Source organism: Colias philodice, chromosome 10, assembly GCF_061535455.1.
Source record: "Colias philodice isolate Cphi_HAF_F1 chromosome 10, ilColPhil1 Martin Lab GWU primary, whole genome shotgun sequence".
In the NCBI taxonomy this organism is placed as follows: Eukaryota; Metazoa; Arthropoda; class Insecta; order Lepidoptera; family Pieridae; genus Colias; species Colias philodice.
In genome coordinates this window covers 7069791-7091295 of record NC_143095.1, presented here as the reverse complement: position 1 = coordinate 7091295, position 21505 = coordinate 7069791, and the positions used below count along the sequence as shown (strand labels likewise).

At 33.9% G+C, this 21505-nt stretch overlaps 2 protein-coding genes across 2 annotated transcripts; one reads left to right on the top strand and one right to left on the bottom strand.

The window, feature by feature from the left end:
• The first annotated feature begins 7280 nt into the window (after positions 1–7280).
• Positions 7281–10832, top strand: LOC149485261 (cytochrome P450 6k1-like). The gene is made up of 9 exons (XM_089699988.1): positions 7281–7558; positions 7878–8078; positions 8306–8455; positions 8646–8830; positions 9003–9160; positions 9276–9394; positions 9549–9654; positions 9803–10051; positions 10621–10832. The coding sequence occupies exons 1-9, from the start codon at positions 7382–7384 to the stop codon at positions 10791–10793; spliced, it is 1518 nt and encodes a 505-aa protein (XP_089556114.1). The 5' UTR covers positions 7281–7381; the 3' UTR covers positions 10794–10832.
• Positions 10833–11209: 377 nt separating this feature from the next.
• LOC149485260 (ATP-dependent DNA helicase DDX11) lies at positions 11210–21011 on the bottom strand. Its single transcript, XM_089700000.1, has 14 exons — positions 20763–21011; positions 20560–20680; positions 20083–20399; positions 19662–19828; positions 18479–18719; positions 17245–17512; positions 16660–16967; positions 16208–16393; positions 14718–14912; positions 14352–14540; positions 14070–14176; positions 13646–13806; positions 11926–12026; positions 11210–11336 (listed from the first exon to the last, which is right to left on the bottom strand). The coding sequence occupies exons 1-14, from the start codon at positions 20880–20882 to the stop codon at positions 11250–11252; spliced, it is 2568 nt and encodes an 855-aa protein (XP_089556126.1). The 5' UTR covers positions 20883–21011; the 3' UTR covers positions 11210–11249.
• Positions 21012–21505: the final 494 nt, after the last annotated feature.

Sequence of the window (21505 nt, the reverse complement as noted above, 5' to 3'; positions counted from 1 at the left end):
AAAAAGATAAGATTTTTTTAGTCGAATATATCTAATATTATACACAACGAGACATACCTAGTAATAGATATTCTATTAATATTAATAATTTTATAAATATGACTAATTAAAATATAATGTTTTGCTTTGCAGACCTTTTAAGACCATTAAGCAATAATATGTCTGAAAAGTTCACACTTCCCAGGGTTCAGGACTTCAGGTACTTCTATCAGTTGTGACCAGAAATCTTCGCGTTATATGGACTAATAATAACTTATTTCAATTTTTCCTCCTACCATAAAAAAATGTGAATCGAACTCTTGAAATCTTGATGAAAGAATTGTAAAAATATAAAATACATATAACTAGTTAGTTACCTCAGAAAAAAAAATTTGGCTTCTCTAAAGTAGATTAGCTGCAATTATCCTATTCTTGTTTCTTAATATATAAATAACACGACTCGACAAAAAAATTTTCGTTCTTTGTCCTAAAGTTTATACTATTATTTTCCAGTTAGTTATGCACAAAAACGAAAAGAAAATACCTTTTTTCGGTATAAAGTTTGCTTTTGTGATAGTTATAATAATAATACTAATTTTTCAATTTTTTCATAAATTTTAATTGATTTTAATATTTTTAAAAAGACCGCGCGGTGAGAGTGGGATATTAACGTTTACACTGTGCCGCTAGATGGCACCCGAGTGATAAACAACCATCAGGTATTATTTACAAGCCCAGAATAACTTAAAATGTCGTCACGAAAGTGCAAATACGATGCTGATGCATTTTGTTTTATATGTGGTCAATTTATTATAGTTCGAGACGTGAAATATGAACTAAAGATATCTAACGTTCTCTGTGAAGCCTATGAAGCATATTTTGACTGTCCTGTACGGAATCAAGATAAGCCATGGGCTCCACATGTTGCTTGTAGATATTGTAAAAGGTTTTTGGAAGGAAAGGCAAATTCCAATTACAAATTTTAAGGCCATGGGCTGCAGGATGTCATTAAAAGTACATATGCTGCATGCTCATTTGGATAAATTTAAAAACAATATGGGAGCCTATTCCGAAGAGCAAAGAGAACGTTTCCATCAGGACATCATGAATTTTGTACAACGCTATCAAGGCCAATACAATGAAAACATGATGGGCGACTATATTTGGGGTTTATAGAGAGAAAGTAGCTATGAACATAAAAGAAAAAGTAAAAGTGTGCACTTTTAAGTTATTTTCCACTTCTCTGTAAGCTAATTTGATAGTAAAACTTAATAAAAATAATAAACATTTTTATTTCAATAGTTTTATTTTCAATAAAAAATTAAAATCCGAGATTTTTAAAAATTTCCTTCAATCAGTCTTCTAAGCACAAAAGCAAAGTTTTTCATGCCATATATTTTTTTTCCGTCTAATTACGACCTAAACTACGAAATTTAATGCTTTGCAATCAAAGTCAAATTTCATGGTGACCCGTTGTAATGTATTTGTTTTTACCTAAGGTTTTTACATGTATGTACCTATGTAAGAAATATAGTAATTGATGTAATTATACCTGTACATTATACAATGTACATATTGAGTGTAATGAAGAATAATAGTGCGGTAAATATGAGACATGCAAGGTCACAAAAATCACTTAAAGCTTATATTTTTACTAGCTGCTCCGCGCGGTTTCACCCCCGTGGCTCCACCCCTGTTGGTCGTAGCGTGATGATATATGTATATCCTATAACCTTCCTCGATAAATGGGCTATCTAACACCAAAAGAATTTTTCAAATCGGACCAGTAGTTCCCGAGATTAGCGCGTTCAAACAAACAAACAAACAAACTCTTCAGCTATATAATATTAGTATAGATAATATACAATAGATGTGATTAACGAACGGAACTGTAACATTATAAAAGACTTAAACATTAAAAAAAATTGCGTGCTTGTGATCACACTTCTAAATTCTACTTAGGCTATAGGATGTTTTTTTTTCCGATATCACTTTGGGGGCATGGAAATAAAAATATGCTGATGATCATATCGAAAGTCCCCAAGCGTGGGGGGGCAAGCTGAAGTAGTAGCGGATGGAGGGGGGGTCCAATTAGCATTATGGTTTCTTCTACGTAAATTTTTCTTTAAAATATGTCGTATTCTATTTTTAACCCCCGATGCAAAAAGATGGGTATTATGTGTTTGACCGCTATGTGTGTCTGTCTGTGGCACCGTAGGTCGCTAACAGGTAATCCGAATTATATGCGGTTTTTTGTTAGGCAGCATATTTTCCGACGCTGGTTATAAGATAAATTGTATCGGTTTATCCATTTATTAGATTATAGCGGTAAAAGTGTGAATGAATAATCGAATGTGGTCAAATAATACACTCAAGCGTCATATCAAAATATGAAAGGGCAACGTGTGAATTACAATTAGTCATGTTTTATCAAAATCGGTTCATCCGTTTATTACATACATAAAGGGCACTTTAGGGGTGATAGTGGGCATAAATAAACCCAAGGGAGCATCAAACAACAGGATATGACGTGTAAATATAGAGGTAGGTACAAATAGTCATGGTTTACATCAAAATCGGTTCTGCCATTTACTAGGGGTGGAAAGGGAAGGGTTCAAAGCACAGATGAAAGTTTGTGAAAGAAGAGGAGATATGGGCGCGGGAGGATAGCCACATCCTGGAAATTTTAAACTCTACTCAAAGCCACATAACATAGGCCTGGCCTTTGGCATTTTTTTTCTTAAATACACCACTTCTTTTGCCACTGTGGTCCCTTGCAATTTGTGCACGGTTACGGCTCAACTTAAAAGATGTCAAGGAGCAACAAGCTAATAGATAATATCATGAACACACCGACATATCAACATACATACAAACTTTCGCAATGATAAAATTAATGTGATGTAAGAATGCAATATGGAGGTAGAATTATTGATAGCTCGGTCTCGCTCACTTTAAAACATTACATGAAAATAAGAAACCGAAGTTAAAATTAAATTTAAAATTAAAAAAGACCCCAACGCAACGAAGGAAAAGGAATAAATAATTTTACAAAAGTATAATGGTACTTAATTTTAAAGATCGTCGGGCAAGACAAATGACCCGTAATTGTGTCAGTGTTTCGGGTCATTTGTAACAGGATGGCGGTTCTACAGGGGTCTTAGTACGCAATGACAAAAATAAAAATGATGGTCAGAACGCTGATACCGGATACTGTAATATTTTATATTAGAGAATCTTAACATAAAATATTATAGTATCTTCACCGTGTGTGATGCGCTTTATTGGGAATAAACTCTAAACATTGAAAGAAGCCGACGCGTGAACTACACACTCAAATAAAAACAAAAATGCAAATGATAACAATTGCTTTATAAAACCATAGAATATAATTATACTCTAACGATAATACTAACTAGTAACTACTATCTGCGCAATAAAATTATATATTTTTTTTTGTTGAAAACCACGGAGATACATAGTTACTACGATTATTTCGATTTAGATTTTATTATTCCGATATTTTTGGCCCACTTCAAAAAAAAGGAGGAGGTTATCAATTCGGCCGGTATATTTTTTTTATGTATGTACACCTTAGATCATTAAGTAATGATCTAAGATGTACACCGATAACGCCGATGTTTCTGAACCGATGTACGTGATTCTTATTTTGATTGATGTGGAATAGTTTCGAATTTGTCCCATAAAAATTTTATTCGGATAGGCCCACTAGTTTTTATTTTATGAGCATTTTTGTCTGATTTCGATGATTTTAATGAAATCTAGCAAGTAACTTTGATTCACTTCCTGGTTAGCGATTTAGCTGAAATTTCGTACCTATACGTATGTAAATAACTGGATAGCGATGAAAAATTATAACGTAGAGCTGATATGATGATGGAATCGGAAGTTGACATAGGAACTAAGTTATTAAATGATTCAACTTTATCGAATTTGGGCTCTTTTGATTCTTATTGAAAAATACACCAAAAAGTATTAAATAAAAATAAAAAAGATTTGATATTATTAATTACCTAATACATATCATTGAGTTGTGCTATTTACTAAATAGGTTTAAAGTCGGTGCCAAGCACTAAGCACTTAGTATTAAGCCCGTGTAAACCGGGCATTATGAAATCAAATCTACTAGTTACAACATAAAATTATGTTTTACATTGGCTTGTTTTTACTTTTCCGTTTTTGAAGTCGGTTTTTTTTCTACGTAGTTATTTTTATATGAATATCAGTTTAAAATTGTGGATATAGGGTGCCGAACATAAAATTTCAACAATTAACCTTACTATATAATGTAAACAGAAAAATACAATATTATAATACTGTAGACATAATATTCAAAATCGGCTATTATTACTAAAAAATCTCGTAATGCAATGCAAATATTGATAGCAAGATTATACCAGACGTTGCATGACGAAGATAAACTAGACGTACGAATATATTTATTGATGTTTTGTGTATGTAGTCAGTACTAATGGGTGCGCGGACAAGTGATAAGATTCATTATATTTTAATATGTAAGTATTGAATCATATTCTTGGTTAAGTTTGTTGCAAGCGAATATACAATTGTGCTTAGTAGAAAAAGGTGTATCAACTCTCAATGTATTTTTTGTGAAATAAATATTTCTATACCTACCAGTTGTTGTAAATAACATTTAATTACCAAGGGTCATATAAAATTTAGAATTAAAAAGTAAATAATCAAGTTTATTTAATTTTTAAACCGTTAGTAACTAAGTATAAAAAGTATATTTATTTTTCTATATTTTTAAAACTTTAATTACCTATATAATATATGTATATAGGTACCTACAATTATAAAGAAAAAAAATAAAAATACTCATACACAAAAAAATGTGTATAGGTAATGTGTTATGAGACGGGCTTATTTACTTTTACGACTTAGAAACAAAAAATAAATAAAGGATGTCTGGTTAATACTGGTTTAAACTTGAGTCTGTGCTTGAGTCTTATAATCAGCTAAAAAGAGCAACTAGGTACTAAGCGTTAAAAATTCCATTCAATATCATTTCATATGTACTAAAATATAAGTATGTTGGGTATACCTATTCATATAGGTATTATTATAAGTGTAAATACATATAAAACCCCTAAGTTATAAGTAAGTAGGTAAGGCAGACCGTTGTCTGCCTTACTCTTATAATTTACATAGAGATAGTATAGTACCACAGACATGTAAATACATATATGTCTGTGTATAGTACATATATCTCGATGATAATTTAGGTGTTTTATAACCGGCTAACATGCCGGGACAGCTTCTTTTACTATATGTACCTATAACTATGTACTTATTAGTCTACTGTGCTAATCTACTATGCATTTGAAATGACTTTATCTAAACAGTAAACCAGTTTCAATGAGTACTAGAACCACTAGGGTAACCGGTATACAAAGATACACATTTGGAAAATATCCGTAGATTACTTTAGAATTTATAATATAGGTAGTGGTTAGGGAGCCAGGTGCAAATTTGGTTAACTATTTCCTCTCAAGAGATAATTCGTCAGACGCATGAGAGTATAGTATTATAAAGCCTCGTGAACGTCAGCTGGCGCTCGGTTGGGGGGGTGAGCGGTTGTAGCCTCCCACGCACATAGGAAAAAAAATACATTCATTCATTCATTTCCTCTCAGCTAAAAATTTGTCAAATTGTAGTTAACCCAATATCTCAACGAAAAAAAATAGTCAGCTGGTTACAACATGGTGTATTATACGTCAGCTGGTGTCTCGAACATGAAAGTTAAATTTAAAGAAAAATTTATTTTCCGTTATTTCCTCTCAAACAAAAATTTACCTGATGATAGCTTATATGTAACTGTGGATAAATATATATGTCAGCTGGCTGTATCTTGGTGGAAAAACCGTCAGCTGATACGAGAGGCTACAACTGCTCTTCCCCCCAACCGAGCTCCAGCTGACGTTCACGAGGCTTCATAATACTATACTTTGATGCATTTTACTAATTACCGCTTGAGAGGAACTTGGTCATAAAATCTGCTGCTGGCTCCCGGACCATTGAGAAGGATCAAACACTATTTAATATTCAATGTCATTTTTTTATGTAATGAATGTTTTTTTATGTATAAGTAGAATTACGTATACCTACATATTTTTAAGTTAGCGTTCGATAGAAATGTCAGGGACCTTTTTCGTATATAAACGTTTATTCCTTTTTACTTTTTAACAGTATGAAAATAAATTATAATATACAGTTTAAAACATATATTATATCTTGAAAAAATGTATATAAGTAATAATAGCATATAATATTAACAAAAATATAGAATTAATAAAAATAAAAATGCCGCGAGCGGTAAGCTAGTAACTAGGTAATAAATAAAGCTGGATAAAATCAATCAAAATAGATAGGAGAAGATAGCATATTTGAAGACGTTCCTAGTAGCGGTAAAGATAATTTGGATATGAATTATAATCAACTTACAAATCAATTCAGCTTATAAAAATTGCATTCAAAGTACGATTATCTGAACATAATTTATCGAATTTTGAAGGTTATCTTTATAAAATCATATCAATGTGATAATTTTTTATTTGCATTTAAGCATAACGTCTTCCAATAACTTATCGTTTTTTTTCTAAGGTCAAAGGATATCTAGTTTGTTGTTAATGTTTTAATGTTATTCTAATCTTAATGTGTAAATATTTAAGAATACTTAAAGTGATGTCACGTGTCTCACTGTGTTATATCGGGACTACTTTACTGTTCTTTTCCACCAGAGATGCTACGTTGCTATGCTTCGTTGCTGTAGATGCGTTTGATATCCACCAATCAGATTCATAGATGTATTCATTGGTTTCAACTAAGATTCATTTTTTGTCGTGACAACGTCTTATAATTCGATAGAGCCAGCTGCACGCACGAAAAAACATGACTCATACGGCGTTACCTCGCTCTGAGGCGTTCCATGTAGGCTTGAAGTGCAAGCGAGAGCGCGGAACGAGCGACAAAGAAGCACAATCGGACGTTGTCACGTTCAACTATCGTCAGTAAACCTACTTTACAGACAACCAAATTTTTATATGGAACGATGGATGGTCGCGAGTCATGGGGTAGCTATGTGCAGTGCATTACATAGCTCGAGCTGCGCATCTTCCTCGCACAGCTATTTGCGCATCATACGCGGCGCATTTTCATGGCACATTTTACTCGCACTGCTTTATAGCGTAGCATTGGGAGAAACGGTCACATAGTTTCATAAATTATTATATGTAATTGTTATAGTAATAAAATGCCTATATAAATATAAATACATAAATATAATTTGGCAGATATCAATTAAATCTCAGCTAATATTTTATCAAACCCAAAGTCCGATATCGCGTCATCTCATTCGCATATGTTTATCCAATACAGGATGTTCGTAAGTCTCCTAATTGCGGCAGCACTATGTGTGTTGGCCTGGGTGTACGTGCGCTGGACCCGCGTGCGGCAGTACTGGGCGAAGCGCGGGGTGCCGCACATGCCGCCGCACCCCGTCATGGGGAGTCTTACCTTCCTGCAGCGACAGAATCCCGTAAGATTTTGCCAGTTCCGAAAAATATATACAGTCCTATTAATCCATAGCTTGCATGTTACTCTAAAAGATCTATAGCCTATAGTCTATATAATTATACCTCGATAACTGTACATTTAATATTTTTGTAAACTAAATACTACATATTTGATATCGCCGATTTATAAATCAACGTATACTGTTAACGTCATTTTCCTTTGCCAAGCCACGGCCCCGCTGACCGAGCTGCTTCCCGCAGCAATTACCTCGCGAGACTGTTCTCTCTGAGGTAATATACCTAATGGCTACTCGAATAAATGCATAAAAACAAATTTTACAGGGAAGATGGATGATAAACACATACCAACATTTCAAGACGCCGTATGTCGGTGCGTGGTGGTTCTGGAGACCGACGCTCATTATCAACTCCCCTGAGATCGCCAGAAATATTCTCGTGAAGGACTTTGCCAACTTCAGGGATAGGTTGCTGGGTTCTGGCTCATCGGATCCTATTGGGCATCTCAATATTTTTACAGTTAACGTATGTACCTCATCCATTTATCCACTTTATTGCAAAATGTATAAATATTTCATATAACTTCGTACCTAGGTACCTTATTGTGATCATCGATGACAAAAGATCTACAAACTGGAAAACTACCGTTGGAAAGTAAGATTTTGAATCGAGAAATGCTCTAAACAGTATCCATAAAAACCTATTATTTGTTTTATTTGCAAACACTCACCACTTCACTATTATTATTTAAGGAACCACTATGGTCTTCAATCAGACGTCGTTTAACAAGCATCTTTACAGCCTCCAAACTGAGAGCTCTACAAAATCTGCTTGACACTAAAGCGAATCAGTTGATAGAACGTATCAAAAGTACAGAGAACAAATCCGCCATTAGCCTAAGGGTGAGTAGTATCCACACTCAAACTTTTTTTATGCACTTACAAATACGAAAATTTTGTATGAAGAAACTATTTAATGAAATGGTTCCAGAAACGAATTTAGGTCTGAAAAAAATTAACAATGTTGTGGAGTTGTGTGTATTCTTGTTATTATTTTGCCCATATAATACATATTATTGTACACGATTGTCAGGTACTATTCACGGACTACACATCGGACATTATAGGCACAGCTGCTTTTGGAGTAGAGACTAAAGCGATTATTGGCGGCGATTGCCCGATGCGCAAAGTCACTAAGGCTTTCATGACTTTCGACCTTTACCGGGGCATTTGCTGGAGTAGTATCTTCTTCTTCCCAGAACTTGTTAATGTATTCAGGTATTAAAAATCTTAATTCGTTATGTATGTTTGTCATTGTTGAATATATTTACTTGATTATCGACGACAGTATGAATTATGTTTAAACTCGCATTGCTTTATTATTTTTATTAATATTTTAGGCTATGATTTTGATTGTTGAAGATGTAGGAGTATATTTTTCCATTTACAGGTTTACGTTCTTCCCCAAATGGGCTACGGATTACTTCACGAAAGTGTTCCGCGTGGTATCTAAACAGAGAAAGGACGAAAAAAGTCGTATCGGTGAACCCAAGGATTTAGTTGACGTTCTAATTAAATTAAAACAAGAATCAGACGAAAACAATGAAGGTCATAATCTTCAAATTACCCACTTCACTTTCAAACAATCGTTATATGTAACTTAAAAGTTATAACTATGAAGTGTGCACCAAACTGAATCAATTTTTTTAATTATATTTTTTAGGTCTAACGGAAGAGACAATAGTGGCACAAGCGGCAATATTCTTGTTGGGCGGCTTTGAAACATCAGGCGCTGCTCTGAGTTTCGCAATATATGAATTAGCATTCAAGCCAGAGATACAAGTAAGATGACTTTTCATAAACTTAACATTGGGTTTTTAAAGAATAATTTAGATGGCAACTCGTCTCCTGCTAATCAAATTCAATTGATATTATAACTCGTATATTATTGTATACGATTGCCAGGTAATTAACTTGAACTCGTTTTACGTTTCAGGAAAAAATGTACAATGAGTTAGTGCAAATAAAAGAGCAAGATGAAAATGGCCACTTGGATATTTCAAAGCTTGCAGAAGCGCCTTATTTTAATAGTGTTATCAAAGGTGGGTATAGTACAATTAATACGAAGTGGACGACCACAGAACATAATATCTTTCTATCTTGTATCTTCACTAATACATATGAAACATCATTAGAAATATTTTTAGTCAATAACCTAATTAATTAACAGAACATTGATTTATATTGCAGAAGCACTTCGGAAATATCCTCCAATGGGCTGGCTAGACAGAATAGCCGTAAAGGACTATAAAATAGACGATAATCTCACCATCGAAGCGGGAACACCGATTTACGTCAACGCTATCGGCATGCATTATGATGAAAATTACTTCCCAAATCCCTTGGATTTCGATCCAGAACGATTTATGCCAGAAAATGAGAAAAACATCAAACCGTTCACATATTTACCATTCGGAGAAGGCCCTAGAAACTGTATAGGTAAGATTGGAGCATACTGTCTGGTAGTTTATGGCTTTTTATAGGTAATTTACTGCGCAAAGATTCAGAATTTAACCAGCATACACAGTATATTTCCTTAATGGGTTCTTTTTAAAAATCTCATTAACGCACATAGGATAATATGTTCATACATATTATCCTATGTGCGTTAATGAGATTTTAGATAGCCCTACCCTACTACCTCATGGTAGTCTAACTTTCGTGATCCTTCTTTATTATTTACTAGCTATGCTCCGCGGTTTAACCCGCAGAGCTCCGCTCCTATTTGTCTTAGCGTGATGATATAATATAGCCTATAGCCTTCCTCGATAAATGGGCTATCTAACACTGAATGAATTTTTCAAATCGGACCAGTAATTCCTGAGATTAGCGCGTTCAAACAAACAAACAACTCTTCAGCTTTATAATATTAGTATAGATTAAGATATCAAAAAATGCCTGTCATGAAAATTTTATTTTTAATGAAAACTGGCATCTAATAAATTATAAGTTCGGTTACACAAATTATAGCTTTCGATATTTATTTTTAAACATAATTTTTCTTTCAGGTAAACGCTTTGGTCAGATTTCGGTTCGACACGCTTTGTCACATGTGATATTGAATTATACTGTAGCACCAGTAGCAAAACAACCCAAACCAATTGAGGTAGAATTTGAGAAACATGGACTCTTCTTGGTCCCAGGTCAAGATCTCTACGTTGATTTTATTCCTAGAAATTAATTTTGAAAGAAAGAAATAAACATTTGTATTGAAAAAAGATTGTTTCTTTTTATATTTATCTATGTAAAGCAGACAGTTTAGGGCGTCATCATTCGGATGATCCGTCATAGTTGTATTGGAATAATACAAATTATTATTGATGCTACAAAATCCGGAACTCGAAGATGTCAGTACTCCGAAGCAATACTTCTTACTTACTACTTACTTAAGATATTTTAAAAGAATGGCAATAAGAATATCAGATATTTTCCAGATTTGTTTACTTTAAAAACTACCTAGTTGTTTTAGTCATTTATTAGATAGCGCAGCAACGTATGAATATTTAATTATTGTTTAAATACTAAATTTGTAATAACGTGAAAATATTTGTATTTGAAACAGAAATGGTTCTAAATAATACACCGGTATAAGAAAAAGATTTATATATTTACATTAAATAAAATGATTTAAAACTGTTTATTGTGTTTTAATTTTGTGCTTCGAAAAGAACCTTGCGATACTGCTGACCGTCTGACCGAAAGTACAATTTGGTGTCAACGATTTCTGTAAGGAAAAAGAAAAGCATTACAAAGAATTACTTACAGACGATAAAATTATTCTCAAAGTAGTAAGAGTGAAGTTGCAATATATGTATTATATAATGTTATAAAGGGATTTTTTCATTGCTAGTTTCTAGATTTCTAGTCCATTATAAAACTACAAGCTGGGACGCACTGACGTACTTTTTTATTGCGTACTAAACATCCATAAATCCATACAAAAATGTCAGTTTATTATATTGTTAGACGTAACTTTTGATTTAATATTTTTGTGGATATAATATAGTTGTCAATGTAGTTGTCATTATTTCATGTCTGAACATGCTTAGCTGTCGAATACTCTAAAAAACCGCTTTCCTTTGACTCGTGGCGCATTCGTACGAATCGTGCCTAGGGGCTCGGACGATGTTTATACGACGTTCGACCCAACTACCCTCACTTTACTAATAGTCGTTGACTTGCTGCGATTTGTTATCAACTACCTACATCAATTAGGTAGCTGTGTAGAACCGCAGTACATTCTTATTACATTAAAACTAATATTTAACCCGGCCTCGCGTATTATTTCTTACAATATTAATAGGAAAAAATACCTGAACAAAAGATGGTAGAGCTGCGATGGTACTTGGCCGTGAATATCTTTCATCAACCAACAACACAGTTGCATAATCGTTTATGTGACGCACTGCTCTGCCTGAAAAACAAGTTTTCATTTCATTTTTATATCTAACTAGCTGTGCTCCGCGGTTTTACCCGCATTGCTCCGGTCCTGTTGGTCTTAGAGCGTATACGCACTATGCGGGTAGCCATCCGGCTGACCGCAAGCACAATTATGTACGTAATATTCATTTCTATGCGCACTGTGCGGTCTGCGGTAGCCGCATCGCAGTGCGCATAGAAATGAATATTACGTACATAATTGTGCTTGCGGTCAGCCGGACGGCTACCCGCAATGCGGCTACCCGCATAGTGCGTATACGCTCTTAGCGTGATGATGTATAGCCTTCCTCGATAAATGGGCTATCTAACACCGAAATAATTTTTCAAATCGGACCAGTAGTTCCCGAGATTAGCGCGTTCAAACAAACAAAAAAAAATACAGGTTGCACTCCGGGAGTGCCGGCAGAAGTGAAAACTTGATTATTAACGTTGAGCATGTTTGATATTTTGGAATGGTATCCGTCTTACGCTTTTTCGATCAGGTCACGTGTTCTGACGCGAGTTTAAGATTTTATTTATTATTAGTTATTACATTACAGAAAAAAGTGCTCAACGCCGCTAAAGAAGTTTTCACTTCAAAAAACAAACTCTTCAGCTTTATAATATTAGTATAGATTATCTCTGCTGATATTTGTTTGATTGATTGTTATGTTATTTCACTATCCCTACTGATATTGTATGTTTGATGATGCGTTAAGATTTTACTTTGTTCAATTACCGAGAAATTCTTTAGGCATATCATCCTATCTTAATCTTCTTAATCTTATTATAAAGGCGAAAGTTTGTAAGGATGTATGGATGTATGGATGTATGGATGTATGGATGTTTGTTACTCTTTCACGTAAAAAATACTGAACCGATTACAATGAAATTTAGCACACATATAGAGGGTAACTTGGATTAACACATAGGATAGGTTTTATCCCGGAAATCCCACGGGAACGGGAACTATGCGGGTTTATCTTTGAAAATGCGGGCGAAGCCGCGGGCGGAAAGCTAGTGAAGGTATAACGTAAAGAAGAGAATCCTTTTGGGAGCTGACAAGGTGGCATGGATCAGCCTATTAAAATATTAAAAGTGTAAATAATAATGAAGTTGTATACATTATATAAATGAATGTACGGGTAAAGATAAAAGCTATTAAACGGATACATTTTTAAATTAATTTATGTAAACAATCAACAATGATAATGTCGAATCTTATCGTAAAATATTCAACTTATAATCAATAAACTATATCCACACATTTTTGTCGGTATGAAGCATGATTCACACTACACCTACTAAACAAATTGCATACAAATTTCAATGACGTGCCCCGTCCTAGCCACGTTCAGGCGTGAATCACGTCATACAAAAAGTATACATATACAATTAAATTTGTTCGAGCTCCGGACGGGACACGGACGGGACACGGACCGGTCGCGACACAATGTAGCGTAAATCATCCTTAAAAAAGGAGGAGGTTCTTTACATGAACTCAATTTATAAGAAAATTTTCATTAATTAACAGACAGGAAGATTTTTTTCACAGTCATTTGTCTACTTTACATAGAAATGCAAATCAGCAATTATTTAATTACCAACACTTACCAATACATTGGTTAACAGCTTTCATGCAGAGATTTTCATAATACTGGGCTCCAGCTCCCGGTGTTGCTTGATTTAAATAGTTCATTTTTTCCTTCAATTCTGGAGATTTTACGTTAGGGTAGGGTAGGCCGAGCACTAACACACACCGCCCTAAATCATCACTGAAAAAGTACATAAAAATAAAATTGAAATATTTTGCAAAATTTTTATAAGGTGACTCTTATCTGACAACACTAAGTATAATTCAAAGGGATTCAAGTATAACCGAAATTCCCTAAAAATGAGGGAGATACTTAATAAATAAGAAAATAGATCATATAAAAATTCGTACACAGAGAAATGTATGTGCCCTATCACATATAGATTACTTTCTTTTACTTTCATTTTAGAAATTGTGAAATTATTTTGAAAGTGAAAAGATTACCTAAAATTAAGACCCTCGCTGAGCTTGCCTCCAACCACGCTAAGCAATAACGCTCCCGTTTTTTCGGAATCTTTATGGTTAATCGCCGCTGCATATTTTTGTAGTACCTAGAAATATGTGAATGTTACATTCGTTACAATAAAACAGTTTATCTGTTAGAATTATAATTATATTTTTAACGTATATGAGGATTTCCTTTCACACCACTTCAGACACAACCCATTTACTCACAAAATATGTAAGCGTTGTTTTTTTTTTAAATAAGAAAATCGTTATGCTTACCTGATCAACATCAGCAGCTGACTTCGGTTCACGGAACACAGTTTTCTTCTTCGATATTGCGTCTATAACATTGGTATTTTTCATATGTTCATAGACCACTTGCTCATAGGAATACGAGGGTAGGAAACATACAACCCCACCGGGTACTATAGAACATATGTTACGCAGAATGCGTCCTACTTCATCGAGCTGCAAATAATAACAAACATTTTTTTGTTGAAATCAATGTATGCTGTATTGCTGTAGAGTATTACTTGTCTTTATTTTTGAGAAAATTAAGATTGATTTAGTCAATTGTATATAAATAAGTAAATAACTCATTACTTCTAAAAAACTCAAATAAAAATTGTCCGTTTTTTCACTCACCAACTCCTTCCCCATACGTTGTTCATACGAGAAGTTAAGCGCACAATTAGCGGGTCCTTTCGACATACACAGTGCGAGCACGTGGTCCGGCGCCACCACGTGGTCGCACTGCAGCTCGCGCACGCGCGTGTGCCCCTTGTGCAGCAGCGCGCGGAACTCGCCCACCGGCTCCATAGTCCCGCCCGCCACTATCACCTGTACAATAGAATACTTAATAGCAGCTAACGCTACAGAACGGACACTCGGTCACTCGGACCGCTAAGTGTTTACTTAGCGGGAGGCGGAACGAACACATACCTCGCACGATCATGAGTAATATGGCTGGCGCTAACCGCAGGGATGTGCAGGGCAATAAATATTTTTTGATCGACCAATGTGACATGAACATGCAACTAACAAATGTGCCAACCCTAAAGCGTTAACACATACCCTGCACCGATACCTACGTTAACCCTGTACAAAATTCTAATGCTAGTGTGACTGTCAAAACGATAATTTTGTATAGTGTCCGGGATTTGCCAGTAGTGGGAGTGTATACAGTTAGCGGGTCGATTAGATACATTGCACACACATTGCAAGCACAACAGGCGTTTAGCCGGACTTGCGTTGCGCAAAACTTCCAAGCCATACTTTTTTAACACATAGGTTTCATAAACCTTAATCTGGCGCGGTCAAAAATTGACAAATACAATCACTACATAGTATAAAACAAAGTCGCTTTCCCTGTCCCTATGTCTCTATGTCCCTTTGTACGCTTAAATCTTTGAAACTACGCAACGGATTTTGATGCGGTTTTTTTAATAGATAGAGTGATTCAAGAGGAAGGTTTATATGTATAATAACATCCATTAAATAGTGGAGAAGTACTGTTATTTTTGAGGTTTCTAATGTGATGTCGTAAAAAATTACATTTTTTCCGCTTACATTGCAAACGCAGGCTGAACCCTACGAGTTTTATCAAAATAATGTACTAAGTATTATACACATTGAAAAGGTCTACAGAAAAGTCCGCGATGATATATGTCTATCTCTTATGGATAACCCACAATAACTTTTTTTTGTCATTTACTTTTTACGACAAATAATGACTAATTTTCGATGCGATTTTAACCAATACAGCATTAATCCTTAACCAATTAAATACCTTTAATACATTGTTCATTTAATATAGATCTATATGGCCTTTACACCGTATGATTTAAGTGAATATTTTCGAAGATATTACAGATTTAAAAATTGCGGGACGTAGCGTTTGCGGCGGTACCGGCCGGCCGCCAGGCTATATATTTTATAACCGTACGAAGTCGGAGCGGGCCGCTATGCTTTTATATACAAAGTTCACAGTTTTTCTGTAGTGTATTTAGTATCAGCATTGCAACCGTGCGAAGCCGGGGCGGGTCGCTAGCTATATATGAACAAAAAACAATATAATCCTAAAAAAACGAACTACATTGTAAAATGCATTGCAAGTAATTAAACGAGAAACTCACCGATCGGCACTGTTGCACAATATCCGCAAAGCGGTCCACCGTATCTAACAGCAAGTAACGCAAGGCGGCGTCACATGTATCCCGCTGCACTAGCACTCGCCCCGCGGCGCTGCGTGCACATAACATCTCTATTAGATCTAACACTGAATATAATGCACTACCGGCTGATGTTCTGTTTTCTGATTGCTGAAAACGTATATTTAAGAATGAAATAGATGTTACTTACAACTTTTTTTGCATGCTTTAAAATTTCATCCAAATATCTTTCAACATTTGTGTGAATAGTGAGTCGAATAACGAACACTATTTGCTTCGTCTTTGCGAATGTAAATGCAGTATTATATCTATGAAAAAAATGTTTTGGACATAATCAGAATACTATTAAATCATTTCATATTAATGAAAAAAATATCTGGAGTCATTTGAACATGAAGCTTAAAAAATGCCTTTACCTGAATCATGGGTTTCTCAACTTGTTTCACCTCAACAACCTTTTCCTTATCCGTCTTCTTAGATATATTGCTGAGAAAGTCTTTAAAAGATCTCTTCTTGTCCACTTGCTTTACTTTCTCACTCTCTTCTAACTCTTGCTGACTGTATCTCATAGAAAAACCGTGTAATTTTGGCGCCAAACGTGTTTGTCTACAGAATTCTACTAAAGGCCTTAAATTCATATGATCAATCTCAGCTTTTATGACGAAATCTTCAAGTGTGTAAATTTTTGCTTCGTTTGTTTCACCATCTTTTGTGATTAAAAGGTCTAAAATACAAATTTTAACACTTCGTAATGTAAAAAAAAAATTGTATGGTTTTATGAAACCACGGTAAAAGTGAAACTTTCCGAACACTGCTTTATACCTACTCGGCAGCCGACCGTCACGCGACATGCGCTACACAGACCAAAAAGTTTGAGACGATGTAATAAAAGTTTCACTTTAAAATTAGAATAAAGAAAATACAGCCATAAAATGTTTCTGACAATAAAAGCTAAGAAAATTCATAACAATTCTTATGCAAAATGTAATAATAGTACTTACTCAATAATCTTCCAACAACAAAATTCATTTGATTAAGCAGCAATAGATTCTTACTACTTAACCTAGTTCTATACTTATTTATATAAAACTGTAGGAATGTTTTAAGGCACTTCAGTTGTTTGCCAGACACTGGAGCGGAATATGCATTTTCTAAGGCAGCTGTAAGACCATGTGCTTCATCCAATATTACGATATTATCCTTTAGTTTTAGCGATATTCCTGATCTAGCTCCACTACTTAGTATGCCAGCATGGCTAATGAGGACAACCTGAAATGTGTATACTCATTTATATTATAAACATTTATTAAAATTAAAATACTTATTCAGGAAGCTATGAAATGGAAATGATGAATGGATATAATAAAATTCTATAGGGACCGTTCATAAAATACGTCACACTAAAATTCACTTTTTTTGACCCCCTCCCCCCCGGTTGTCACGCTGTGTCACACCTTCTGTGACCCCCATGGAAATATTTCGTCACAAAAACTAAGACCCCTCCCCTCCTAAACATGATTGATAATACAAAAATTTTGATATTAGAAAATATTTTTTTTATTTTTATACATAATAAACTTTAAATACCTAAATGAATAAATATCTTAAATATTAATAAAAAATTCAATAATAAATGCATGAGAAATATTATTTTCATTTGTTACTGAGTCGAGAGCGCAGAGTGCTTAGAAACGTTATCGTAGTTCGATCGCAACACCACTAGAACCAAGTCAAAACGCTACAGCAACACAGCGAGAGAACGAACGGTAAAATTTTTTAATGAACTGCGAACATCACGCTGCCGTAGACCCCCTGTCACCCCTTGTCACATCTTGTCACACTCGCGAAACCCCCCCCACCCCCTTGTATGCGAACGTATTTTATGAACGGCCCCATAGGTATTTTCTTGATAATTAGTAATACTTGATAATTAGTCAATGCCCAAACAGACTTTTGAATTTAGCAATTTTCATATTAAATACAACTTATATTATGCTTATAATCATTTCATCAATTTACAATACTATATTCTTAACATATTGTCATTTAACCCATTGAGCCCCGAACGGCCCGATCGGTCCACGACAATAGATTTTCTATTGTGTCTGTGATTCCGGGGCTTGAGTTATTAAGTTTAAGTTTAAGTTATTAAGTTAAGTTTCAAGGAAGCAATGTTAGACTATGAATGATTACATTTTTCTTGATTATTAACTCTATAAAAAACTATCAACAAACCTCAGATTCATCTAAAGCCATTCGAGAAGCATAATATGGACATGCCTTAAGGACTTTGCCACATTTTACTAAATCTTCCATATCCATAATATCTACTAGTAATCTTTCCTTAAGTTTTGTAATATTACTCTGATTATAAAAAGGACATCCTGTACATGATTTTGTTTTGGTTTTCTTTAAGGCATTTCCATCTTCGTCAGTTAAGGTTGATTTTGTTTTGGACTTTTGCAAGTCTAAACATCTGAAAAGTTTATTAATAATATAATATTTAATAGTAATAATATTTAGTGTACTAGTTTAAAAAATAAATATATCTTCGGCCCAATTATAAATAACATTTCATTTATTAGTCAGTTCTTTAAAGAAACGAATCTTCAATGGCGGCGCTTATCATTCCCTCTCGCTCACACACGGCTGTACGGTATGCAAAAAAAAATAGGGTAAAGTAAAATGTATTTAATTTTCCCTGTTATAATTTTTGGAAGAAGTGTACAAATACAACCCTCGAATTTAAGGTTTTTGTGGGGGGGGAGGGGAGGGGGGAGTGGTGGGAATCCCTCCTCCAAAGGGGGGGGGGTGAGGAGTCACTTAGTTTCTGAGATATTGGAGTTTAAAGTTTTGAGAATTGCCTTGAAATTGCAAAAAAAAATATGGACAAGAAATAATATGAACTTTTCACAGTAATATCACCAAGTTTCAAATCGTGGGTAATTATTGTACCGGCGAGCCTAATGTTTTTTTTTTAGTTTGTAACATTTTCGCCATTTATATTTAGATTTTAGAATGACAATTATGTATTTGCTATAGTAAATAATATTTTCTTTAATAATAATATATTCTTTGGGGAAAGTTGTTCAGTTTATGGGCTAATTACGAGACTACGAGTATTAATGGGGATTTTGTTGCGTTCTGTATATGTCATTTGATAGTTCATATAAATACACAAATATCATAACAAAACAGTTTGTCAACAAACAAATTAAAATAATTAACAAAATAATAAATAAAATAATTATCAATTTACGTTATTTTTATTTTCTTTTTTGCTGATCCTACCATCTGTCAAAGTCAGCTTTGGCCGCCATTGAAGATTCGTTTCTTCATTGAACTAGCTAATACAAAAATATTCATAGAACTTTTTTTTTCACCTACCCACAAAAAAAATATTTTCATCAAATCATACCTTTCATTAATCAAGTTCACATTCTTCAATTTATTAACATCTGAGTTGATACAGTAATGTTGTCTTGATGCCAATGTTACTACTCTAATGTTGTTATTAAACACAGTATGCTTAATTTCACCAACAAATTGTGATAGCTGACTGTGTGTTCTGCTACTAATGTATATCTAGAAATTTAAATAAATCACTCATAACATAGAAATAAATTTGTAGTAGTAGTATAATTTTTAATAAATAGTGAAACATTAAACATATTTTAAGCAATGTCAGTTATTGGCAATCTCTGGCATGTATCTCAGTACCGTTACCTGTAACACACAAAAATATTATGACGAAATCTTCAAGTGTGTAAATTTTTGCTTCGTTCCTACACTCTAACAAGCCATTTAAAATGTTAAATGTACTATTTGCAAATAATTACCTTTGTTATAGGATCACTTTCATTATCTTCTAATTCTTCAAGCTCAGAGTCATCATCTTGGACCTCTACTTCTTCAATCATTAAATCATCGTCCAAATCTTTTTCTACTTTATTTTCCTTTTCTTCAGAAACTTCTGTAGGCTTTTTAAAATAGTGATCTATTTTATTAATATTTGACTTACATGATGCTACTCTCTTCTTAAGTTCATTGAAATGTTCCTCTCTCTTTTTCAACTTATCCAATTTTAATTGCAAACTGGCAATTGTTTGATTATTTTTAATTTTATGATACTCTTCCTGGAGCCAGTCATCGGCAGCTGTAATTTTAATATTATATCACTTAATTGCAATAAATAACAATTTATATTATATTCTTGTTCTAAAAAAAAGTAAATGTTGTAAACTGAATTTATTTGGCTTCTTTGTTGGTAAGAAAATATTTGAACATTCATATGAGTAAAACTTAAAAACGTTTACCTGGAACTTCAGAATTTTTTTCTTTTAATATTGCTATTTCCTTTTCTAAATCTTCTACAACTTTTTTATTGTTGTCTTTGAGCCATTGTAACGCACCACAGCAAATACTCAACGACTTACCCTGGAAAAGGACAATAATATGTTATAGTTTAATAAGGACAATAATAATTTAAATGCACAAAAATACAATCTCGTTTACTCACAGTTCCAGTGGGACTTTCAAAAATACCAAGTTCACTCTTATTTATTGTATCGTACAGCTCTCTCATGAATTTCTTTTGAATATCATAAGGCTCGAACGGAAATTGAAATTGAGGTTCCATGTTACTTTTTTATAATTTACTAACTAAATCAAAAATGATAATACAATAATAAATTAAATAACTTAAAAACTTGAACGACATTAAACACAACATTAAAATAGTTACAAAAATTGCCGCCATCCGCTAATGAGTTTGTCAAAATTTGACAAATAATGACAATTGACGCCACAGAATATATTATTTATTCAGAGGATATTGACGCAGACGTGGTGTTCCTACGGTACATACACCACACTAAGGGCGACCACTCACGCTCGGTTCCGTGATTAGGTTTCTCGATCAGGAATTCCACGTGCCTAGCGCAAACCATCATTTTTTTGTATTACCTCTAGAAATTTAAACAGTCAGTCCGAATAGGTTCGAATAGAGACGCTTTTGCACTTTTATTGGCGCAAGACAAGAAGAAGAGAAAACGTCCTGAGTTATTTAATCACATGTCACAAATTTAATGCTACTTAAAACATTTTATAGCATTTTATTTAGCAAAACAGTAATTTGGGAACTTTTAAGGGTTATAAAATGGAGCATTATATATAAAGTTTTTTTAATAAGTAAATTGCTTCACCTCAGAATTTCTTAGTGAAGAAATCATAGAAAAATCAAACGAAAACTAAAAATCGGCT